Source organism: Anguilla anguilla, chromosome 19, assembly GCF_013347855.1.
Source record: "Anguilla anguilla isolate fAngAng1 chromosome 19, fAngAng1.pri, whole genome shotgun sequence".
NCBI lineage: Eukaryota > Metazoa > Chordata > Actinopteri > Anguilliformes > Anguillidae > Anguilla > Anguilla anguilla.
The window spans coordinates 15,201,637-15,222,006 of NC_049219.1; the positions used below are offsets into that span (position 1 = coordinate 15,201,637).

At 48.8% G+C, this 20,370-nt stretch overlaps 1 protein-coding gene across 1 annotated transcript; it reads left to right on the top strand.

Annotated features, from left to right (window-relative positions):
- The first annotated feature begins 528 nt into the window (after positions 1-528).
- Positions 529-6,645, top strand: LOC118218812 (potassium voltage-gated channel subfamily A member 1-like). The gene is made up of 2 exons (XM_035401509.1): positions 529-1,281; positions 1,798-6,645. The coding sequence occupies exon 2, from the start codon at positions 2,037-2,039 to the stop codon at positions 3,522-3,524; it is 1,488 nt and encodes a 495-aa protein (XP_035257400.1). The 5' UTR covers positions 529-1,281; positions 1,798-2,036; the 3' UTR covers positions 3,525-6,645.
- The last annotated feature ends 13,725 nt before the right edge of the window (positions 6,646-20,370 follow it).

A 20,370-nucleotide genomic window follows, 5' to 3' on the forward strand; every position in this document is an offset into this window, starting at 1 on the left:
CAGACTCCCGGGCGGATGATATTGCCCATGGGAGGGGCTGTGCCATTAAATGTACTGAGCAAATATCTGCTGATTGACCATTAATTCCCTGTATCGTGTAGAATTCCCCTGGTCATAGATTAACAAGAGAAGCAAACGCTGATCTAGCTCACCCCAAACCCGTACCACAAAGATCCCCTAAAACCTAATGCCCCGCTCTGCTAAAACCGTTTAGTCTTTTCCCAATTAAACCAATCTGCATATTAGCTCACCGTGGTCTTGTTGTGCTATATCCCCTTTTACAAGGGGAGCATAACAGCAGGAAAAGTAAATACTAAAACCGTGCTGCTCAACGAGGCCGATATTACAGCACAGTCGGCTTTTAAGCGGTTGTGTTTTTTATGGTGTAGAAGGAAGGCACTTGTGGAAACCAGTGTTAGCACAACCCGTCTGCATTGCGTCGAACCGCCCCCCCCCCCCTCCCCCTCTCTCTCTCTCCCCCCTCCCTCCTTCATCGGCTCTCCGTTCCCCTCCTCCTCTCTCGCTCTCTGTAGCTGTATGAAAACGCGCGGTGGGCTCCGCTTTAACATTTATTAAAGAGTTATTTTCTCTCCCGTATTTCATTTTCTTATTGATCACCCACCCTCCCCAGACCATCCGCGTCCCTTAATTTTTCCAAGGGTTCTTCGTTCATTGCCTTAATAGTTGGGTTTTTGGTACCAGTGCACCCAAGGGAGGTCCGTACCTTCTGTCTGCACCAAACAGGAAAAAGCTCTCCAATTTCTGCTGATGCGGCAGCGTAGAGAAATGGCCCGTGCGCTTATTGCCCCTTAATGTATTCAGACCTCTCAATCGCACCATCATAATTTTCTACCGTTGTGCAGCGCGCGCGCGTCTGACTGTGCAGCTGGACTGGGGGTCAGCGGAGTGGCGGTTTCTCTCGTGCCGTATCTTCGCGTTCTTCGCTTCCCTACCCTGCAGTCGCTTAAAGCTCGTTTCTCGCTCGCCTGCCTAATTATGATTTCAAACAACCTGCATCTGCATTTGGCTTCCACCTCCAAGACTCACGCGCCTACTCGAGTCTTGGATGCTCCGAACGACCAACGTTAGAGACCAATGACACCGAAATGCCACGGACGTTTAGAAGAAAAATATAGTCTATCAATATTTCAGGTAAGCTCGAGCAGAGCACGTTGTAAAGTGATAGCCATATCAAAAAGGATCAGGCGGCGCAAAGTTATAGCACTATCTGAAGCTGCTGCCGGACTGGACACATTCCTACACAGTTTTCTTCGAAATAAGGTAAGCGCAGCAAGTCTACTGATCTCCTTAATGCAGATGGTGGTCGCAATGTTATGATTATGATGATGGTGATTATTACTGTTAGTATTATTACTAGTATTATTATTATTGTTATTATTAAGAGGCAGGAGTAGCCGCAGTTGTTGCGGCCGCAGTAGTATTTGTTGGCTTCTAGCCTGAATCTGTGTGAATTTAGCGTATGCGAGATTTTGCGGAGAGAGTGGGAGGGCAGTAGAGCGAAACTTGTATGACGCTGCATGCCATTAAAAATGAACACGACCGGTGATTGACTGGACAGTGTTGAATCCATAACGCTTTGGAAATAATTTATTTTCCCTGAATTTCGCATTCCTAACACCGAGCAGCGGCATATAGTCCGCTCCCCGGCAACCTTAGAGAGCCAACCGCATTAACCGAGGAGAAACTGCTGAGCTGGCAAAGACCTCTGCTGTTCGATCCATTCTTTTCCCCTCTCTCTCTCTCTCTCCCTCTCGCTCTCTTCGTTTTCTATCTAAGTGGGTGACAGGGACAGCAGCAGCACGCAGCAGTGGCGGAGTGAAGCAATGGCCGTGTCAGCGAGAAACGCAGGGGGGCCGCACTGAGGCGTAGCGAGCACTCCCCGGCAGGGGGGACCGAGGCGCACCGCGGAAGGGGCGAAATAGGAGAGCAGAACTGCGGGAGAAACTGGATGCCCGTTCAGCCGGGCTGAGCGAAAATCCCTCATCCGGCGCCCTGCTCGGACTCCAGCCTCCGGTATGACCGTCGTGCCCGGAGATAACATGGACGAGACCTCGACTTTGCCGGGGAACCCGCAGGACACCTACCCCCCGGACCACGGAGACCACGAATGCTGTGAGAGGGTGGTCATCAATATTGCGGGACTGCGCTTCGAGACGCAGCTCAAAACGCTGGCTCAGTTTCCTGAAACACTGCTGGGTAACCCCAAGAAACGGATGCGGTACTTCGACCCCTTGAGAAACGAGTACTTCTTTGACAGAAGCCGTCCGAGTTTCGACGCAATACTCTATTATTACCAGTCCGGGGGCAGGCTGAGAAGACCCGTCAATGTTCCTTTGGATATGTTCTCGGAAGAGATAAAGTTTTACGAGCTTGGGGTGGACGCGATGGAAAAGTTCCGCGAGGATGAGGGGTTCATCCGTGAGGAAGAGCGCCCATTGCCCGAGAAAGAATTTCAGCGCCAAATCTGGCTCCTGTTCGAGCACCCGGAGAGCTCCGGACCCGCTAGAGGGATTGCTATCGTATCTGTGATGGTCATCCTAATTTCAATTGTCATATTTTGTTTGGAAACCCTACCTGAACTGAAAGATGACCCGATAGGCCACTACGAAACTGTGGGGAACACTACCTTCTATTACAAACCAAATATCTTGACCGACCCTTTCTTCATAATCGAGACACTGTGTATTATCTGGTTCTCGTTTGAGTTGATAGTGCGGTTTTTCGCTTGTCCCAGTAAGGCCGCCTTCTTCAAGAACATGATGAACACGATTGATGTCGTGGCAATCATTCCTTATTTCATCACACTCGGCACGGAGCTGGCGGACGACCAAGAGCCAGACGGCAAGGGAGAGGCGAAGGGAGAGCAGGCAACGTCTCTTGCTATTCTCAGGGTGATCCGTCTGGTCCGGGTGTTCAGAATATTCAAGCTCTCGAGACACTCCAAGGGGCTACAGATTTTGGGACAGACCCTGAAAGCCAGCATGCGCGAGCTGGGACTGCTAATCTTTTTCCTGTTCATCGGGGTCATCTTGTTCTCCAGCGCAGTGTATTTCGCCGAAGCGGAGGAGAAGGGGTCCTACTTCACCAGCATCCCGGACGCGTTCTGGTGGGCTGTGGTATCCATGACAACCGTGGGCTACGGGGACATGGTTCCCGTAACTATTGGGGGGAAGATCGTGGGTTCCCTGTGCGCTATTGCCGGCGTATTGACGATTGCGCTGCCGGTGCCCGTAATAGTGTCCAACTTCAATTACTTCTACCACAGGGAGACCGAGGGCGAGGAGCAGGCTCAGCTTCTAAATGTTAGTAATCCGAACATTGCGTCTGACTCCAATTCTAGTCGCCGCAGTTCGTCTGCCGTCAGCAAGTCAGAATACATGGAGATCGATGAGGACATAAATAACAGCATTGACAATTTCAGAGAAGCCAACCTTAGAACTGGCAACTGTACGGTAGCCAATCAGAACTGCGTTAATAAAAGCAAGCTGCTAACAGACGTGTAGAACCGAAGCACCAGCAGCCGGTGGACTTAAGTGACACCATGTCTCCTTGTATATAATGTATAACCCTAATCCGAATGCTTTATTGACCTCGCTAATGCGTTCTTGCATTGCGATTATTATCCTCAGCGACGTTAAAGAAAGAAGACGATAAAAAAGATACAAACGCTTTCAGAGTACATGAAAGATAATATTTTCATTTATTTTCAAATGGGATCCTTCAAGTTCGTTCAAGAGAAATCGTTTTAACTAGGTTTATTAATACTAGCTCCCCTAACCGGGATTGCCATTAGTGTATGTGTGTGTGTGTATATATATATATATACAAGCTATATATATATATATATTCAGCACGATTATAACGAGAGAACCAGTGGTATCGGTTCTGCAGCGATAACAAGCATCTGCAGCTATCGATCAACGTATTCCCTCGCGCTAGGGCATACTGTACCGCAACTGTACAGTCAACAAAAGTACTGCATCAAAAAAAGCGACTGCTCCTTCACTGCGAATTCACAGTGGACGTAGTTACGGGTTCGAGGATATCTGCAATGCTGCTATTCTTTCCGCAGATGCAGGCAATTTACAATTCTGCAAGGTTGGTAAGATGTCATGCAGTTCAGAAGCAAGACAGCACAATGAAGAAGAAAAAAAAACGAGTAAAATGTTCGCATGTTCAGATACTCTTCTTTTTAATATTGGCATGTGTGAGACATTATCTCATATGATGGGAAATCTATCTTTGTTTGATCCCAACTTTCAGATTCCGTTCTCTCATTTGCTTTCACCAAAAGTGCACTGGTTATGTATTATCAATGACTAATAATTTAAACTTATTTAACTGCTGAATGTTAAATCTTAAGGGAACAGTAACTTTTGGTGATCATAGCATGTCAAAAATACTCAGCATTATGGCCTAATCGACTAAGGTACTGTGTACCCTGGTACAATATATTTAGTGCATGACGTCAGTATTAAACAGCTTGCGGTAAACTGAGAGACTTTAGAAGGATCAGATGACTTTCCTAGTTATTGTTAAGGAGATGAGAGGCTTCACGTCCTAATTTTGTCTGAACTATGACTCAATATATCTAAGCCCAACATTGGGGAAACTTGGCTTCTTAACAAAGGTAACAAAGAAGAAACAATTATACTGAAACACGTATACTCCATAGTTAGCACCGGTCAGCATTACTGCAGAATCGCAATGCATGATGGACCTTCTCAGAACAAGGAAATCTGAAAATTATTAGCCTAATCATGTAAAAGGTGCACACATACTGCTCTGACTCTTAAATCTTTAATGGTTCTAAAATATATATCTATATTATTCAGCACATAATGCAGAGGAAAATGCAGCAATTTTACTTATATTAGTTGCTAGTGCCTTTTAAACCTCTTACCCATAGAATCGTTGAAAGTGCCTCCCCGCGCATCATAACTACTCAGTTTTGAACAGGAGCAGAGAGGCGTTTCTCATCACGCGACAGTGCAAAGTAGAGAGCAGCCAACCCACGCACGTCCCTTAGGCCCCAGGAGTGACAACTGAAAAATACAGCCCGACGACACCGTCAGCAGGTGCATTCTGGGAAGTTGTGTTATTGTTATGGTGGAGGATGATGCGGTTGCTGGGCAACACAATCACACAAAATAGCAAGGGGAAGGGGAGGATTCTGGATCCCGGGGAAGGGGGGGGAAGGGGGAGGAGCTTGAGTGGCAGAGAATCCGGAATCACGAGGCGAACAGTCCTGAGCGGAACATTCCCGCCAAAAAGCCCTGCTCTCGTTTTCAACTCCAGGCCTCAGCAGGACTCCCAGCCACAGAACAAGACCCATACAACCGACCAACCGGTCAATACACCGCTGCATCAGATCCACCATTTTTTAAAGAGTGCTCAACATCCGCTCTACTTTTCATTTTTTACATTTTTTCTTATGTCCCTCGGGACTTTGCCGTGACAAGCCTTTTCTGTTGTCTACCTCAGCCAGTCAGCGCACTGCTCCTTATCCCACGCGTTAAACTGCAGCGCTCCTCATCCCATGTGTTAAAACCTTCAGTCTCTGCATCGTCCGTGGTGATAGTTTCTCTTCGACCCCTCACATCAGTCAACTGCTATGGAGCGGCTTGGGGAAAGCTGCCCGTGTGGAATCACACACAGTACAATCCCCACTTTCTCCCGGTCCCTTCAGCTGCGCACAGTCACCAGCCACGCATATCAGGCCCGAGCCGGAGACGGACGGACCCCCGAGCCCCAGCGAGACGAGGCGGACGCCCTGGAGGGGACAGGCCCCTCCGTCCGCCTCCGACAAACACCTGAGACTCGAGACTGGGGCGATGTGTACAGCCCGTCCGACACGAACACGCCAACAACCTTTCCTCCGGATGTTTGGGAATGACAGAAGAAAAAGAAATGAAAGAAAAAAAAAAAAAAAAGTTATTTTTATATATGGTTTTGTTAACAATCAAACTTGTGTGCAATCAGGATTGTCGGAGTAGCCGGGGGGGGGGGGGGGGTTTAGAGTATCTATACGGACATTTTAGTCGGCGGCTCTTAAGGTTTGTGTAGGTTTTACCCGAACATCGCGATGGACAATGCTGACGCGCTGGAGATGCACAGAACAGGTAGGCTGCCGCGGCAACGGTTCTCAGTGTTGCTAAGCGATAACAGGGAAGAGACAGGACCGGGTGACACTTCCCTTCTAAAGACTCAGGAGTAGGTTAACCAGGCCGAGCAGCGGTGCGGGTGTACAGTGTTTTAGAATACAGGCACATGTGCTGTTCTGCTTGGGGACGCAGCTGAGTGGCTGAAAACACAGCGACAGATCAAACTGGACTAAATGCACAACTCCCACCCCGAGTGTGCAGCACGCACTGAGAGAAGCTGTTCAGAGTGTAGTGTGAGGTCTTCTCAATTTGTTTTAAATACAAATTAAAATGAATGCCAGGATAACTTCACAATTCATACGATCATAAAAGGCTTAGCCAGCTCCCGTATCATACTTTATTTTAATTTTTATTTATTTTTTAGTAGCAGTCTTAAGTCTTGTTTAAGAATTCATTTGAGAGCCCTATCTGAATGAATAAAAACTACACTGGTTGTAATTTATTTGTTGGGTCTCCCAAACAACGTGTTCTGAACAGAATCAATGTAGCCAAAAAGAAGTGTCATTAATTTTCTAAGATGTTCACCCAGCTAGTACATATGATTTGATAGTTTACGATAAAAAACAGACAAAAATTATATAAAAACATGAAGTCAAATCTTCCATAATATGTGTTTAAAAAAAGCAAACCAACAAACATTCACATCGCTAGAATCATATGGGCGTGCATGCATTTTAAATGATCAGAGATGGTAGATCAGCTTTATCTCTTGATTTAATACTGCTGACCTTCATGATTTTACTGGTTGTAAGTTTGGGTGTCGGGGCCACAGGCCACACAAGTATGCAACATGGCTGCTTATTCTGTTACCTAGAGGAGAAACAGCAAAGTGTGGTGCGCTGTTCGCTTAGCCCAACAGACTCCCATGAACAAACCGTACTGCAGATGCAAACCCGAGAATGCTACCAACTGAGCTTTCATTTTACTCTACTCTTTGATGAAGAGGCCGTTCTTCCCATTGAATACTGTAGTGGTGCTACGCATATAAAACTTTGAAATTATATCAGTGTCCTTATCTTTCCCCTCTCTCTATCTCTCTGTATCTCTCTGTATCTCTCTGTATCTCTCTGTATCTCTCTGTATCTCTCTGTATCTCTCTGTATCTCTCTGTATCTCTCTGTATCTCTCTGTATCTCTCACTCTCTCTCTCACTCTCTCTCTCACTCTCTCTCTCACTCTCTCTCTCACTCTCTCTCTCACTCTCTCTCTCTGTGTCTCTGACACTCTCTCTCCTCTGAACACACTCATTTTCAGGCGGATGCTCACAGCATATTCCCCACAGTGTGTTGAGAGCCCTCTGGCTCCTGGCTCATTGATTGATTCTGCTGAGCGCTGCAGGCTCAAACCTGAGGAGCCACGCATGGGTGCATTTACTTAACCCTTTCAACAGTGGGGTTTTTTCTTTTGGAACGTTTGTGTTTCAACATTCTAAGTCAGCATTCTAGAACTCCGTTGCTTTCAATTTCCAGCGCCGATTGCTACATCGGTGTCAGAATGTTCAGCTGAGAACGTTCTGATCGCATGTCTGTGCTCTTACAACGTAAAGGGTTATGCGAGTAAAATCATAGAGGGTCAGAAGTGATTATTATTTCCTTTTTTTAGACACAATGACACGACTTTACCAGCCACATTTTAAAATCCTGTATACGGGACGACTGCCGGCTGGCCGGGGGACACGACACAAACCGAGGTCCAGTAACGGGCACAGCTGCTGAAGAATACCTTCCAGTATTATGAGTTAAATGTGAAGTATGTCAAGTGCAGCTGGACCCCAGCTGTTGGGCTGAGGAGGTACTGCTGGACCCGTTTGGGAAGTGCGAGGATGCTGCAGGGGTGTGCATGTGTACAAAGCAAGCCTAATAAATCCGCACAGGTGCTTAAACAAACAGGACGGCATTACAAGTTCGTACATGTTATATGTACTTAGACTTTCCCTTAACGGGTGTACTCAGATAACTGTTATTAGACTTCCTGTCATATTAGTAGAAATAAGGTATCAGACTCTCAGTTGACCACTTCATGTGAATGGGTTTACTTTGATTTCAGTTTGTACTGACGTAATCATAGTTATGTCCGTTGTAAAAAAAAAAAATCTCATTGGCTCAAACGTCAGAACCTTTATTCTTCTTTTCTTGCAACATGAAAGCCATGAATAGCACAAGAATACCAATGAAAAGATGGTCGTATGACTTCCACTGAGATGTACATGGCATAAGAGCAGATGGTGAGAGTATCACCATTGATCTGTATGTACATCTATAATCCTGTCTTTTTATATATATTATTATATCAGGTGATTTGCCCTGGTGCACACACCATAACGGGACAGGTCTCCATTTGCATTTTACAGCTAACTGTCGATATAAAGGGTTATTCTCTCTCGACAGCATCTTGCCCATACAATTTAATAAATACAAACTGCATGGTCAGAAGATTGCATGAAATGAGTCATCCATAACTGAAGGGCAACAGTACAGCAGCTGAATCATATTTCATTTAATTTCATTCAATTCTGTTATTTGCTTCGCCTCTCATAAACAATTTTGTCCATTATTCTCCATTCTGATGACAATAATTGTGATTATTATTATTATTATTATTATCATTATTATTTTTATTACATAATCATAAAGAATTCGTTCATGTGACCAGATCATTTGAGCAGCAAATTGTTCTGCCTGCTCAAACTAAACTGTCAGCGTCAAACAAATTTCACCTCTTCTGAAAGCAGCCCCCGCCCTCCCGCCCCCCCCCCCCCCCCCCCCCCCCCCCCCCCCCCCCCCTTGAGTTGATCACAAACGCGGTGAATTGGTCGCAGTTGCATTTATAACCTTTGGGGTTCTGGGTCTGTCTGTCAGTTCTGAAGGAACACTGTCCATTTGTTCCATGTGCATTCAGTTGTTCATGTTGCTTTTGGGTTTATTGTTTTGTTTTTGTTTTTAAATTCACAATTCTGCAACAGTAAGGTTTGTCACATGTTGGTGAGGACATAGTCTGTGACCTATGCAAGAGTACCCATTGTTTTCTGTCACTCATGATTTTATTATATACAGGATAGCATCAAATTCAATAAATTTTTAAGGATCTGACCTTTGTGTAATCTTCCCTTTTTTTCCCCAAACAAGTTCCGTGAGAATGGTGGCGCACTGAGCAAATGTTTTTTTAGCAGGAAATGACATCATTCTATCATTTCGATTCCGTTCTCTGCATGAGGCTCTATTTCACATGTAATACCATTTCATGTTGCGATCTAGCCGGTCCAGAGGGGGGATTATTGCACGCAGATTAAACAGAGGCTTGTCGGTCGGGGGTTGAAGTTGCGAAAGCTCATGGGGCGGAAGCACGGAAAACCCTTCATGAATACACAACCCAAAGTTTCATGCCACCTCCTTCATTCACAAAAAACCTGGGCAGGGAACTCTAGGCCCAGAGCCTCGGACCACTGCAACACCATCCAAAATTAAGAATTTATACAAGCTGAATGAAGAGCAACATGTTGCCATTTTGTCTGGCTCTGTACCTGGAAATCCAATTTTCATGTCTCTCCCCACCAAGAAGGCAATGATTCCTCTTTCCATAAGATAATAACTCACATCTGAAAAGAACAGACCGCTCAGCCATTTTACCAACCGCTTGTGGACTGCCTAGCACTGCAACACGCCTGGTCTTTGTTTCTACAGCATGCATTAACGGGTCTGTGTGGAAAAAAAACACTTCCTAATGCCCACTTGAAATTTTAACTAATTTACATCTATGTCCCCTTGTTCCACTGACAGTCCTGAACCAGAACTATCCATTGTGGACCATTTATTTAATCTCATAAAAACCTCAGCTAATTCCCCATGTTTTTAAAATCTGCAGCTGACAACTACTTCATGGCTACATCAACATGGTGGAGCTGCATATATGTCATATATTTACATAGTACAGTGCCTTTGCATTTCCTATAAATTCTGACAAATTTTTAATTTGTATATATTTTTTTATATTTACATTAATTACTACGTCAATTTGGAAATGCCAGACGAGCACGCAGCCAGACGGTGATTAGTGTTGCTGCGCAGTCCACCTGCTGAGCTGCGCAGTCACAGTCGCAGTCACTGTGTTCCAGCACTGCGGCTCATGCACCGCTGTCCCTGGCATGTAACCAATCGGAGCAGCTGCTGGCATCTACAACCCGGCCAATCAAAACCCTCCCTCCTTCCCTCCAGGCGCATGAAGCTGCTGGCCACGTAAGGTTCTGGAACGGTCTGAATTCGATATCAGACAGCGGGTCACATGACTAGCACTTCAACAGAACAAGCCAATCAGCAACCCCATACCCAATGTTAAACAGAAAGGGGCCCTTAGATACAGGCTGCTCCTGCTTCTTTCATGATCTGGAGATGCTGTAGAGCTGATGACACAGAACTTTCTCCCTCTGAAAAGCCTACTTTTAAACTTTGCCATTTTCTTTGATCAATCCACCGAGGAGGCCGAAGCTACACTGACATGACATGGACTAATATATCAGAGACTAATAAATTATTTCCTCCACATTAGCAATCTACAGATTCATATTTTAACAGTCTGCCACCATCAGTAATCTACTATCTACTCTTGAATTATTTCCAACATTAACATGGACACCGAATCAAACGCACGGACATGTAGACCACATAAAGCACGTCTCCTCCAGAACAACAGTACAAGCTGAACCTTTTTACAACGCACAGCAGTTTAATGAGCAATTTAATCCCGCAGAAAAAAAAACAGTTCTGTGTTCCTGGAGCTGTGGTTTGAAATGGGAGCCTAGTTATAAGGAGACCACTGGGGCTTATTGACAGCTCAGGTCACTGTGAGAGTGTGTGTGCGTGTGTGTGTGTATGCATGCGTATGTGTGTGTGCGCTTACCGTCAGCTCACTAAGAGAGAATTAAAATAGGGGGGTGTGAGGACCACTTTACAGTGGAATGTATACAGTGCACTGCAGTGTATGAGTCTGATATTTCAGCAGTGTCAGATTACACTGGGTCCAGCAGCAAAGAACGCTTGTGTCAGGGATTCTGCATTCACCATCAGGATCACGTAGGAAAAAAAATACTGATTCAACTGAACGGCGATAGACTCAAAACTGCATTTCAGCTCTACTGCTCTAATAGGATAGTACAGCAGGGAGAGCCGCACAATTACAGCTTCCTGTGAGGAGGCCAGGAGGCGGAGCCTACACCTGACTAGCAGCACAAAGACAAAGTGAAGGGGAAGGAGCCCACCAGCTTGTGTGAGGGGGTAACAGTGCCTCTGTTTATTGTTATACGGTGCCGAGCTTATTGGAGGCTAGCGCTCCAAACAGATGGACAGCGCACAAACACTCAGTCTGCAGCGATGGGGTCTCCGGCGAGCTGGGCTTCTTCAGTCAGTAAGCAGACGGGCCCATAATGTGTTTGCATGAAAACACACGCCATTCAGTTGGTCTCAGTCAGAAAGGGGTTAAGACCGTTCCTCTCTCTAACAAGCTCCTAACCCCGCGCCATAACCATACCTCTCCCCAGATACACACCGGACCAGAGGACACGTCTAAAAAACCTGCGACCAGACCAGGAGGAGAGGGAGGGATGAGATCAATTCTCATTTGAGGCCAGCTAACATGCGGCCTCTGAAGCTCTGCACCGCTGGAACAGGCTCAAAGGCTCTCATTAGCACACGGGCCAGAGTCCTGGACCGGTCCCCAAAGCAGCAGCAGTATCATCAGCTCCAGCTCATTAGACTACACACGGTTAGCGCCCTTTTGCTAAGGAAGGCCCATGAAAACGCACGAGGGGAGCGCACGAGGGGGGCGCACGAGGGGAGCGCACGAGGGGAGCGCACGAGGGGAGCGCACGAGGGGAGCGCACGGTGCCGCTGAGAGGACAGCGTGCCCCCGTCCCGCACTCAGATCCCTTATACATAAACTCCCCATGTCTGAGAAAACAGAGCGAAAGCACCCTTCAGTGTGCAAAGCAAGATGTGGGAACAGGGATGCAGTATACGAATGCACCACCAATGTGTTCAGAGACAGTGACTCTGTGTGTGTGTGTGTGTGTGTGTGTGTGTGTGTGTGTGTGTGTGTGTGTGTGCATGCGCGTGTTCACAGCGCGCTTATCTCTCTCACACACACATGCAGGCAGAGCCGTTCTTTTCAATGGAAGCGCAGTAACAGCTCCGCACACAGACAGCCCAGAAGCCTCTCCTTCATCCCTTTCACACCTGCGAGCGTGCCAGGGCCCAGCCGTGATTAAAGCTAATCCCATTTTGCAAGCAGCGCCTCTAAATAACTCTCATACCTGCTGCTTTATAGTATCACAGGAAAGGCAATCCTTCATAAATTATTCACCAGCTGATGATTGTGCAAAAGATTTAGAGGTTGGAGCACATGGACTGACTGGGGTGAGGACTGAGATATGGAGAAAAATCACCGACCCTTCTCCCCTGCACGTGTCACTTATCAACAGCAAAAAGAAAGCTAAACGTGACCTTTGACCTTTCGACCTTCGAACCCCAAGGTTGGCCGCAGCCTGCTGCCTCTGGCCAGAGCAGAGCGGTCTCGCAGAACTGAATGACTTATAACTTTTTTATCCCTGAGTCAGGTCTCTGGAACACTTGATATCGCGGATCGATCTGCAGCAGAGGGAGAGCGCTAGCCGCGGGCAGAGCTGCAGCTTCCTCACCGCCACTTCCTGTCCGCATCATCAGAAAAGCGGCTCAAGGTCCCGTAAGGGCTCGGAACTTTCTGGATTATTTACTCATATACACAACATTACTCGGTATAACATTACTCATATAATATATACAACATTACTCGGAATCGCATTTTGAAATGCTGTCATTTTTTTGTCTTATTTTTGTGTTGTTTGTAGAAAAAAATTTGTATTACAAGCGCTGCAATGTTTTAAAAAAAAAATGCTGCACATAGCTCTGCAGCCTCTCTGTAGACTACGAGCAGCCAGGGAAACTGCTGCTGTTCGGGAAGCTGAGCTGAGATCAGCGTGTGAGCGAACGGGGAGGAGGAGGGAGTTCTCGCCCGTGTTCTCCTCCTCTCTGCTCAGGCTGGTCTGGGGCACCCTGCACTTACTGGGGAGGGAGGAGGGAACGAGTACACACCGACCCTCAGTTAATTTAGGAACTATTCAATATCAACGCACCACCGCAATCAATACCGGTCCACAGGCTTGCACGCCAAACAAAGTGAGCGTTACGAAATATCAGCTGTTTAGAGCCGAGTGTGTGTGAGTTTGTGCATGTGTGTGTGTGTGCGTGTGTGCGTGTGTGCGTGTGTGTGTGTGCGTGTGTGTGCGTGTGCGTGTGCGTGTGAGTTTGTGTGTGTGCGCGTGTGCGTGTGCGTGTGCATGTGTCTGTGTGCGTGTGCGTGTGTGCGTGTGTGCGTGTGTGAACTGGAATGGGTGAAATCAGAACCTGAAGTGCATCAGTAACATTCACAAGTGGCAGTGAATCCCCGTTCCTCAGCCATCCGCCTCTCTGACAGCCGAGCGCTCTGGGCCAGAGAACCCCGTGACCCGCTGGTCCTCGCCCGCCAGGTCGCCGCGGAGACCGCCGCTGGCCTGCTCGGCCTGTGTGCCGACGCCCCCCCCCCCCCCCTCGCTCGCCTGTTGCGCAAGTCACATCCGCGACTACCGCCACCACCGCCACGCCTCTTTAATAATTCACAGCCCCTCCATCCCTCCATTGTCCTGATGGAAATCTGTGAGCTGATCTTTGTGAAACTCGAGCCGGATGCAAGCGCACCCTTCCCCACCCCCCCGGGGAGGAGGGGGTAACGCAGACAGGTGACATCAGCCATCCGCTAAATAAATACGCCAATTCATTTATTCACATAAGCTGGCATAACCGGGTAAATCCCGCCCCCTACAGGGAGAGGGTACCCCTGCAGGTACGGACATTTTACAGCTCAGTCTGACAGTGCCCGGCTGTCCAGTAGAGCAACGAGACTTGATGGCTACGCTACTTTTTTCTCTCTCTTTTTTTCTTTTTTTTTGCTGGAGGGAAATTATACCGCCTCTCTGACCACAGCAGAGTGTATCATAGCAACAGCGGGAGGGTATGAGGTGTCATTTCTCCACAGTTTATCCATCATGTGAACACTCACATTCCCGCTATTTCTGGGCATGACTAACATTTTTTAAAAAGTGCTCTCATGAGCATGTACTTAGCACTTTAAATTCAGGAGGGCAACGTAAGTTTGTGACCGCCAACAACTTATCTGACTGAGCAGAGCGCTTCCAAAAAAACCCCTACCCCAAACTCAGCCGTGCGCCACAAAACTGCTGTACCTGCAGCAATGCATGCTGGGAGGACAGGTGAAACAACCTTGCGTTGACAAAGCGCATTACTCATTCCCTAGGAGTGTGACTGCAGGCTCTGTCCCGGGATATGCAGAACATCAGTGTGAGGGGGTACGGGGGGTGAGGAGGTAGGGGAGGCAGGGGGGGATGGGGGCTGGATCAGTCATAGCGGGGCGGGACAGATGGAAAAGTAACACCAACTCTACTGCGCGCCCCCCCCTCCTCCCCCCTTTTGAAAGTCAGCGCTGCAGCCCTGATTCTGTAGGGGATTTAACACAAAGCAGCAGGACAGTAACTCAGCCCCCCCCGCCCCCCATCCCCCCATCCCCCCGTGTAAAAGCGCTGACTCAGCTCCCAGCGCGCTGCAGATAGATACACTCCTGGATGACACGGGCAGATCGCTGCACCGCGCTGACCTTGGGGAGGGTGGGGGGGAGGGGGACAACGTGTTTATTACCGCAGCAGAGCAGAGCTGCAGCTGGCCGCTCACACACACCCCCCCCCCCCCCACCTCGCCAGGGACCGCCCCAGAAACCTCAGCTCATCCCATGAAAGATTCCACAGAGATCAGGGTGAACCGAAACACAAATTAGGGAAGAAACGCTGGAGCTGAGGACCTTGGATGAAGGGCAGCATGGTCTATGGTTCAGGGTACATCATGTACATCATGTTGGGGCACTGCAGACCCACAACACAGGTATACCATCCAGGACATCACATCTTTCCATCACCTGATAATACCTCAGCTCATTTGCTTGTTTTTGGGGTCACCACAGAGAAGAATGTGAATGGCCAACACACGTCACACACACACATATGTACATATACACTTGTGAGTAAACACACACACACGTACCTGACCCCAGGGCTCTCTAATCTCCAGTTTCCTCTCGCTGTCCATTATCTCTGTGCAGCTCACACCAGTTCACTCGTGTCTGTTAAAACAGAAGGACAAACTGTGAGCATTCTAACAGAGAATGACAAACGGAAAGGCCTTCTCTATTATCCAGTGCTGGCTGTCAGAGAAGCATGTTTTACAGTAAGACTAGATGGATGTGCGGCCTAGCAGGGGTCTGCTGAGTCAGGCCAATGGCAGCCAAGCACAATCCATATGGCTTCACAGCGTGCTATCTGGACAGAGTATACCTGCATGTATGTGTATAAAACAGGCATTCTTGTTATCACCTGCTGTAGGAACCTGCATACTGCAATGCTGAAGCTGAATCAGATTCTTTGCACCAGCCAGAGTGGCTGGCTTGGATGGAAAGAAGCTGATTTGTTTGATGATGACACTGTCTCACGTGGATGAGGTCATGCTCAGCCACACACCCCAGGCCACGCCCACACCACTACCCCCTCACCTATTTTTAATACCTCAGCAATAATACACTCTTATCAGTGCTCTGCCACTCAGACATGTAACCAAATCTTGCTGCATCTTTTCCTATTTTTTGCTGCCTATCTGCACTATTTTTCAGAGAGACATCATCACAACTCTGTCTTGCTGAATGCAGAGAGGGCAGACAGGACTGTGACCGTGAAACATTGCGGAAAATTCCCGCTGCGTCTGGACCGTCGCTGGCACAGCCGTAGCCGCTGACCGAGGCGGTGATGCGGGGGCCTGGGTTCCTGTTTTGGGACGGGGCGGTGGTGTGGGGCGCCAGGGCTGCGCTCGGGACGGGCGCGAGCCTCACGCCGGGCGGGGCCTTCGGACTACGCCACGGTTGAGAGGCTTGGCACCGTGCGCCCATTAGCCTAATAAAGCAGAGCGGCCGCTTGGCCAGACGCACAGATCAGCGCCGGCACGGGACGCCACCGCCAGGGGGGAGGTGGGAGGAACACGCCAGACCCAAATCACCGAATAAAACTGAGCGGGCGGGGGTTTGGGGGGGCAGAAAATGAGCGGTGTAAATAACTGATGTGGATCAAAAGACAACAAATGATGAGCCGGAGGGAGGCGCTGTGAATAAACTGCGCCTCTAATTTTGTTTTCAGAACTTTATTGGCAATCAGGGCGTGTGGACAGAACACACAAATACACACACAAACCCCACTGCGTGATGTGCAGGTGCAGCTGATTCGCTGTTGCCAGCGGCAGCAGAGTCAGTGTTTTATTAGGGCAGAGCAGCAGGAGAATTACAGGAGGGAGTAACCGCAGTCTACGCCAAGGTGAGAGCAGCCGCAGCCGCAGCCGCAGCCGCAGCCGCAGCGCATGCGCAGTTTGAGCAGCCAGGACAGAGACGTGCAGTGCCCGTTGTTCTCCTCGTACCCACTCTGCAGTGCTGGCGTTATTTGCACTGCTATGAAAACCCAAATCCTACCCCACCGGCCCCAGAATGCAATGCAAACTCTCCTGGAGGGGGGAGATGAGGGCGGAGGAGGGAGGGGGGAGTCGTGGAGGCGGTGCTGACCCGTGGCGGAGGACAGCCGAATCTGAGACGGGGGATGCAGTGGCCCCCGTGCAGCAGGGATGGGCACCGAGGACAAACGAGACAAACTAATTACTGATGACATCACAGCCTGGCGGGAAGGCCAGCCTGAGGTATCTGTGAGTTTGGAAACACATTTATGTGTGTATATAAAACAAGAGCTCTCTGGGATTCAACTTCAAGGAGAAACGCTGGGGCAGGGAGTTGCAAGCGCTGAGCTGTGTGTGTGTGAATGTGCACATTCATCCATCACACACACACACACACACACACACACACATACACGCTCACACGCACACACAGACACACTCACACGCACACACACAGACACACTCGCACGCACACACACACACATTACATCTACTGTACCTCGGTTACTCATGGTAAGGCTGGTGCACTTTTCCCAGCTCATGCATGAGTAAGTATCTGGCCGTCCGCGGTTTCCCATCACATTACCGTTTAAGGCTCACGGGCTCGCTGACCTCAGACCAGGGGACAGAACGATATTCCTGCAGTACACGCAAGTTCACTGCTGCATTCTTTCGCACAGTCATACCCCACCTAGCAAACCAGCCCCCCAACCCCCACCGCCATTGGTATACTGCACACTATTGTTAGACGATATCTGGCCAGCTGAGCCGGGAAGGCGGGGGCTGATCTGGAAGGTAATTTTACACATCATCAGCAGGCGTATAAAGGGAACAGGCTGACACAGCTGAGACGGAAAGCAGGCGCTGTCACCTTGCTGCAGACCGTCGGCACGTGCCGTAGCCAGGACGCCAGGGATGTGCTGGCAGAGCCATGGATCACACTCTCTGAGTGCGGCTTGGTCTTTGCACCTCTTAGGTTCCGTTTGAGGTCTACGCACCGACTGCTGTGCTGCTGGAACCCAGGAGGGAGCAGGGCCCGGCCAGACTACAACACCAAAACACAGCCCTGTCCCAAAGCTGCCTTAATCAGGCCTGCTGGTGTTAGTACATTAGGTTAATCCTGTGGGGACGACACTGTCCCTGGTCCTGAAACGCTCCAGGTGGTGGGTGGGGACGGTGCTGTCCCTGGTCCTGAAAGCAGGTTTGGATGGCATTCTCCCTGGTGCTGAAACCCTCCAGGTGATGGGTGGTCCAGTCCTGAAAATGCTCCTGGATCACTGGGTCACCCGGGAAACAGAAGCGGACAGGAGCAGGAGTTTGCTGTTCGTCAGGGCAGCCCCTCCGCTCACCTCTGCTCGCCCTCTCCGCACCACTGATCCTCATAAACGACTCCTCCACTCACCCTCCCATCAATCCCAACAACCCCCCTCAGGGAGCCACCGCAGAATGCCCAAGGCTACCATAAACATTATATAAGAAATCTCACCACAGTGAGGTGAAAATGAAGTTGGTAAATGCACTATTCTATTGTACTCCACTACATGCAGCTCTACTTTAATGTATTCTATTTTATTCTACTCCATTCTACTCCATTGTACTCCATTGTACTCCATTGTACTCCATTGTACTCCATTGTACTCCATTGTACTCCATTGTACTCCATTGTACTCCATTGTACTCCATTGTATTCTATTCTACTCTATTCTACTCCACTGCTGGCATCCAGAGGGCCCACAGGTTCAGGCTCACATGGGATTAAAAGCAGGACACACATGGGTCCTCTAGGGTTCAGACAACACTGTGCAATAAAGCCAATAGCAGCTTTGATTTGTGTTAACCTCAAAATAAGCAGACCGTGATATTCATTCATCGTTCCCAGAACACAATTTGCAGGCTCAGATATGTTTTTCTTCTTCTTCTCGGTTCTTAATTAAACAAACAGCAAAAAAAACTCACTGGATTTTATTTATTTATTTATTTTTCCTCCATATGGAAGTGAGTCACTGGATATTTTACACATGACCGACTGCCCAGATGGTAAAAGCACAGACACAAGCGTGTATAATTGGTACACAGAGAGTCCTGATGTGGATTATTTTTTTATGCGAGAATAAGGGGAAAAAAATAATGGTTGCAAGTAATAATAATAATAATAATAATTCAAAATACTATCATATTCCATCCATCCACTATCTATACCTGCTTATCCTGAGCAGGGTCGCGGGGGGAGCCGGAGCCCATCCCAGTGTGCATTGGGCAAGAGACAGGAATACATACAGGACAGGACGCCAATCTATTGCAGGGCACACACACCATTCTACTGTCATATTATTATGCATATTAATAAGAAGCCAGACCAGTGTTTCTGAGGCCACCGGGACAAGGGGCATCCCTGCAGGGCACAGAGGGGGTACAGAGCCTACTGGGAGTGACAGGTCGAGGGCGGGGCTTTGGGTGGTTCGGGTGGGGGGGTGGGGGGCAGGAGACCTTGGCTGAGGGGGGAGCACAGCATGCAGCAGTATGCAGAGGGCAGGGAGTAATAATAGCGCTCATATACATTCTGGAGTGGGGGGCTAAGCTAGCGTTTAGCTTCAGCAAATAAGCACATGTACTAATGTACTACACCCTTAACCAGGAGGGGAGTGCTGGACCTCGCTCTCTCTACAGCCTTCAGAGCGAGCTGCCAGCGGTCTGCGGAGAACGCACAGCCTCTTCGCTCGACACGCCACCACACTCATCCTCGCTCCCGCGCGCTTAGCATGCTAATCAGGCCCTGTTACGCGGGAGAGGGTGCTTCTGGGATAGCAAGGCACCAGCGGCTACTGTTGCGTGCGTGTCCAGAATGAGTCACGCCTCTTTCAAAGGGCAAAATTCTCCCACAGAACACATCCTCTGCCTCTGTGCCTTAATGAGTCTCAGCATTTTCTGTTAAAGTGTAAAAAGAGGTATGATTATTTTGACCATATACAGTGCTGTGAAAAAGTACTTTCCCCATCCTAATTTCCTTTATTATTCTATATACAAAGAATGGTTTCAGATCTTTAGGCAAAATGTAATATTTGACAAAGGGAACCTGAATAAACACAGAACACACGTTTGACTGTTGGTATGATGTTTTTCCTGTCAAATGCGGGCTTTGCTTTACGCCAGACACAATGGGACCCATGACGTCAAAAGTTCCACTTTCTGACTCTGTACTGAGAGCTATAGTGTCATGTGACTGCAGCCGGTGGGAGACTCTCCTGCTGTAATGGAGGATCTCCAGACGTGCCCAGCGAGTCAAACTGTACCGCAGGCTGATCAAAGGTAAGGAGTGAGGAGCACAGCCGGCTCCCAGCTGGAACCACACGGCCTTTCAGGCCGGAGCCCGGCGGGGCGCTGGGGGAAATCCCATCAGGCGCTAATGACGCTCAAGCGGGCTTCCGCCATCCCGACGACGGCGCCTACGTCCGTCCCGGAGACCGCGTAGAAAGCGAAAGTCCGGCGAGGCGTTCCCGTGCGGGGGGGGCAGGGCGGGGGGGGGGGGGGATCGGTGCCAGCTGGCGGCTCACGCTGGAGAGCGCCACGGC

Coding starts and splice junctions, on each gene's coding strand:
- LOC118218812 (XM_035401509.1), top strand. CDS start 2,037: ATGACCGTCGTGCCCGGAGATAACATGGACGAGACCTCGACTTTGCCG.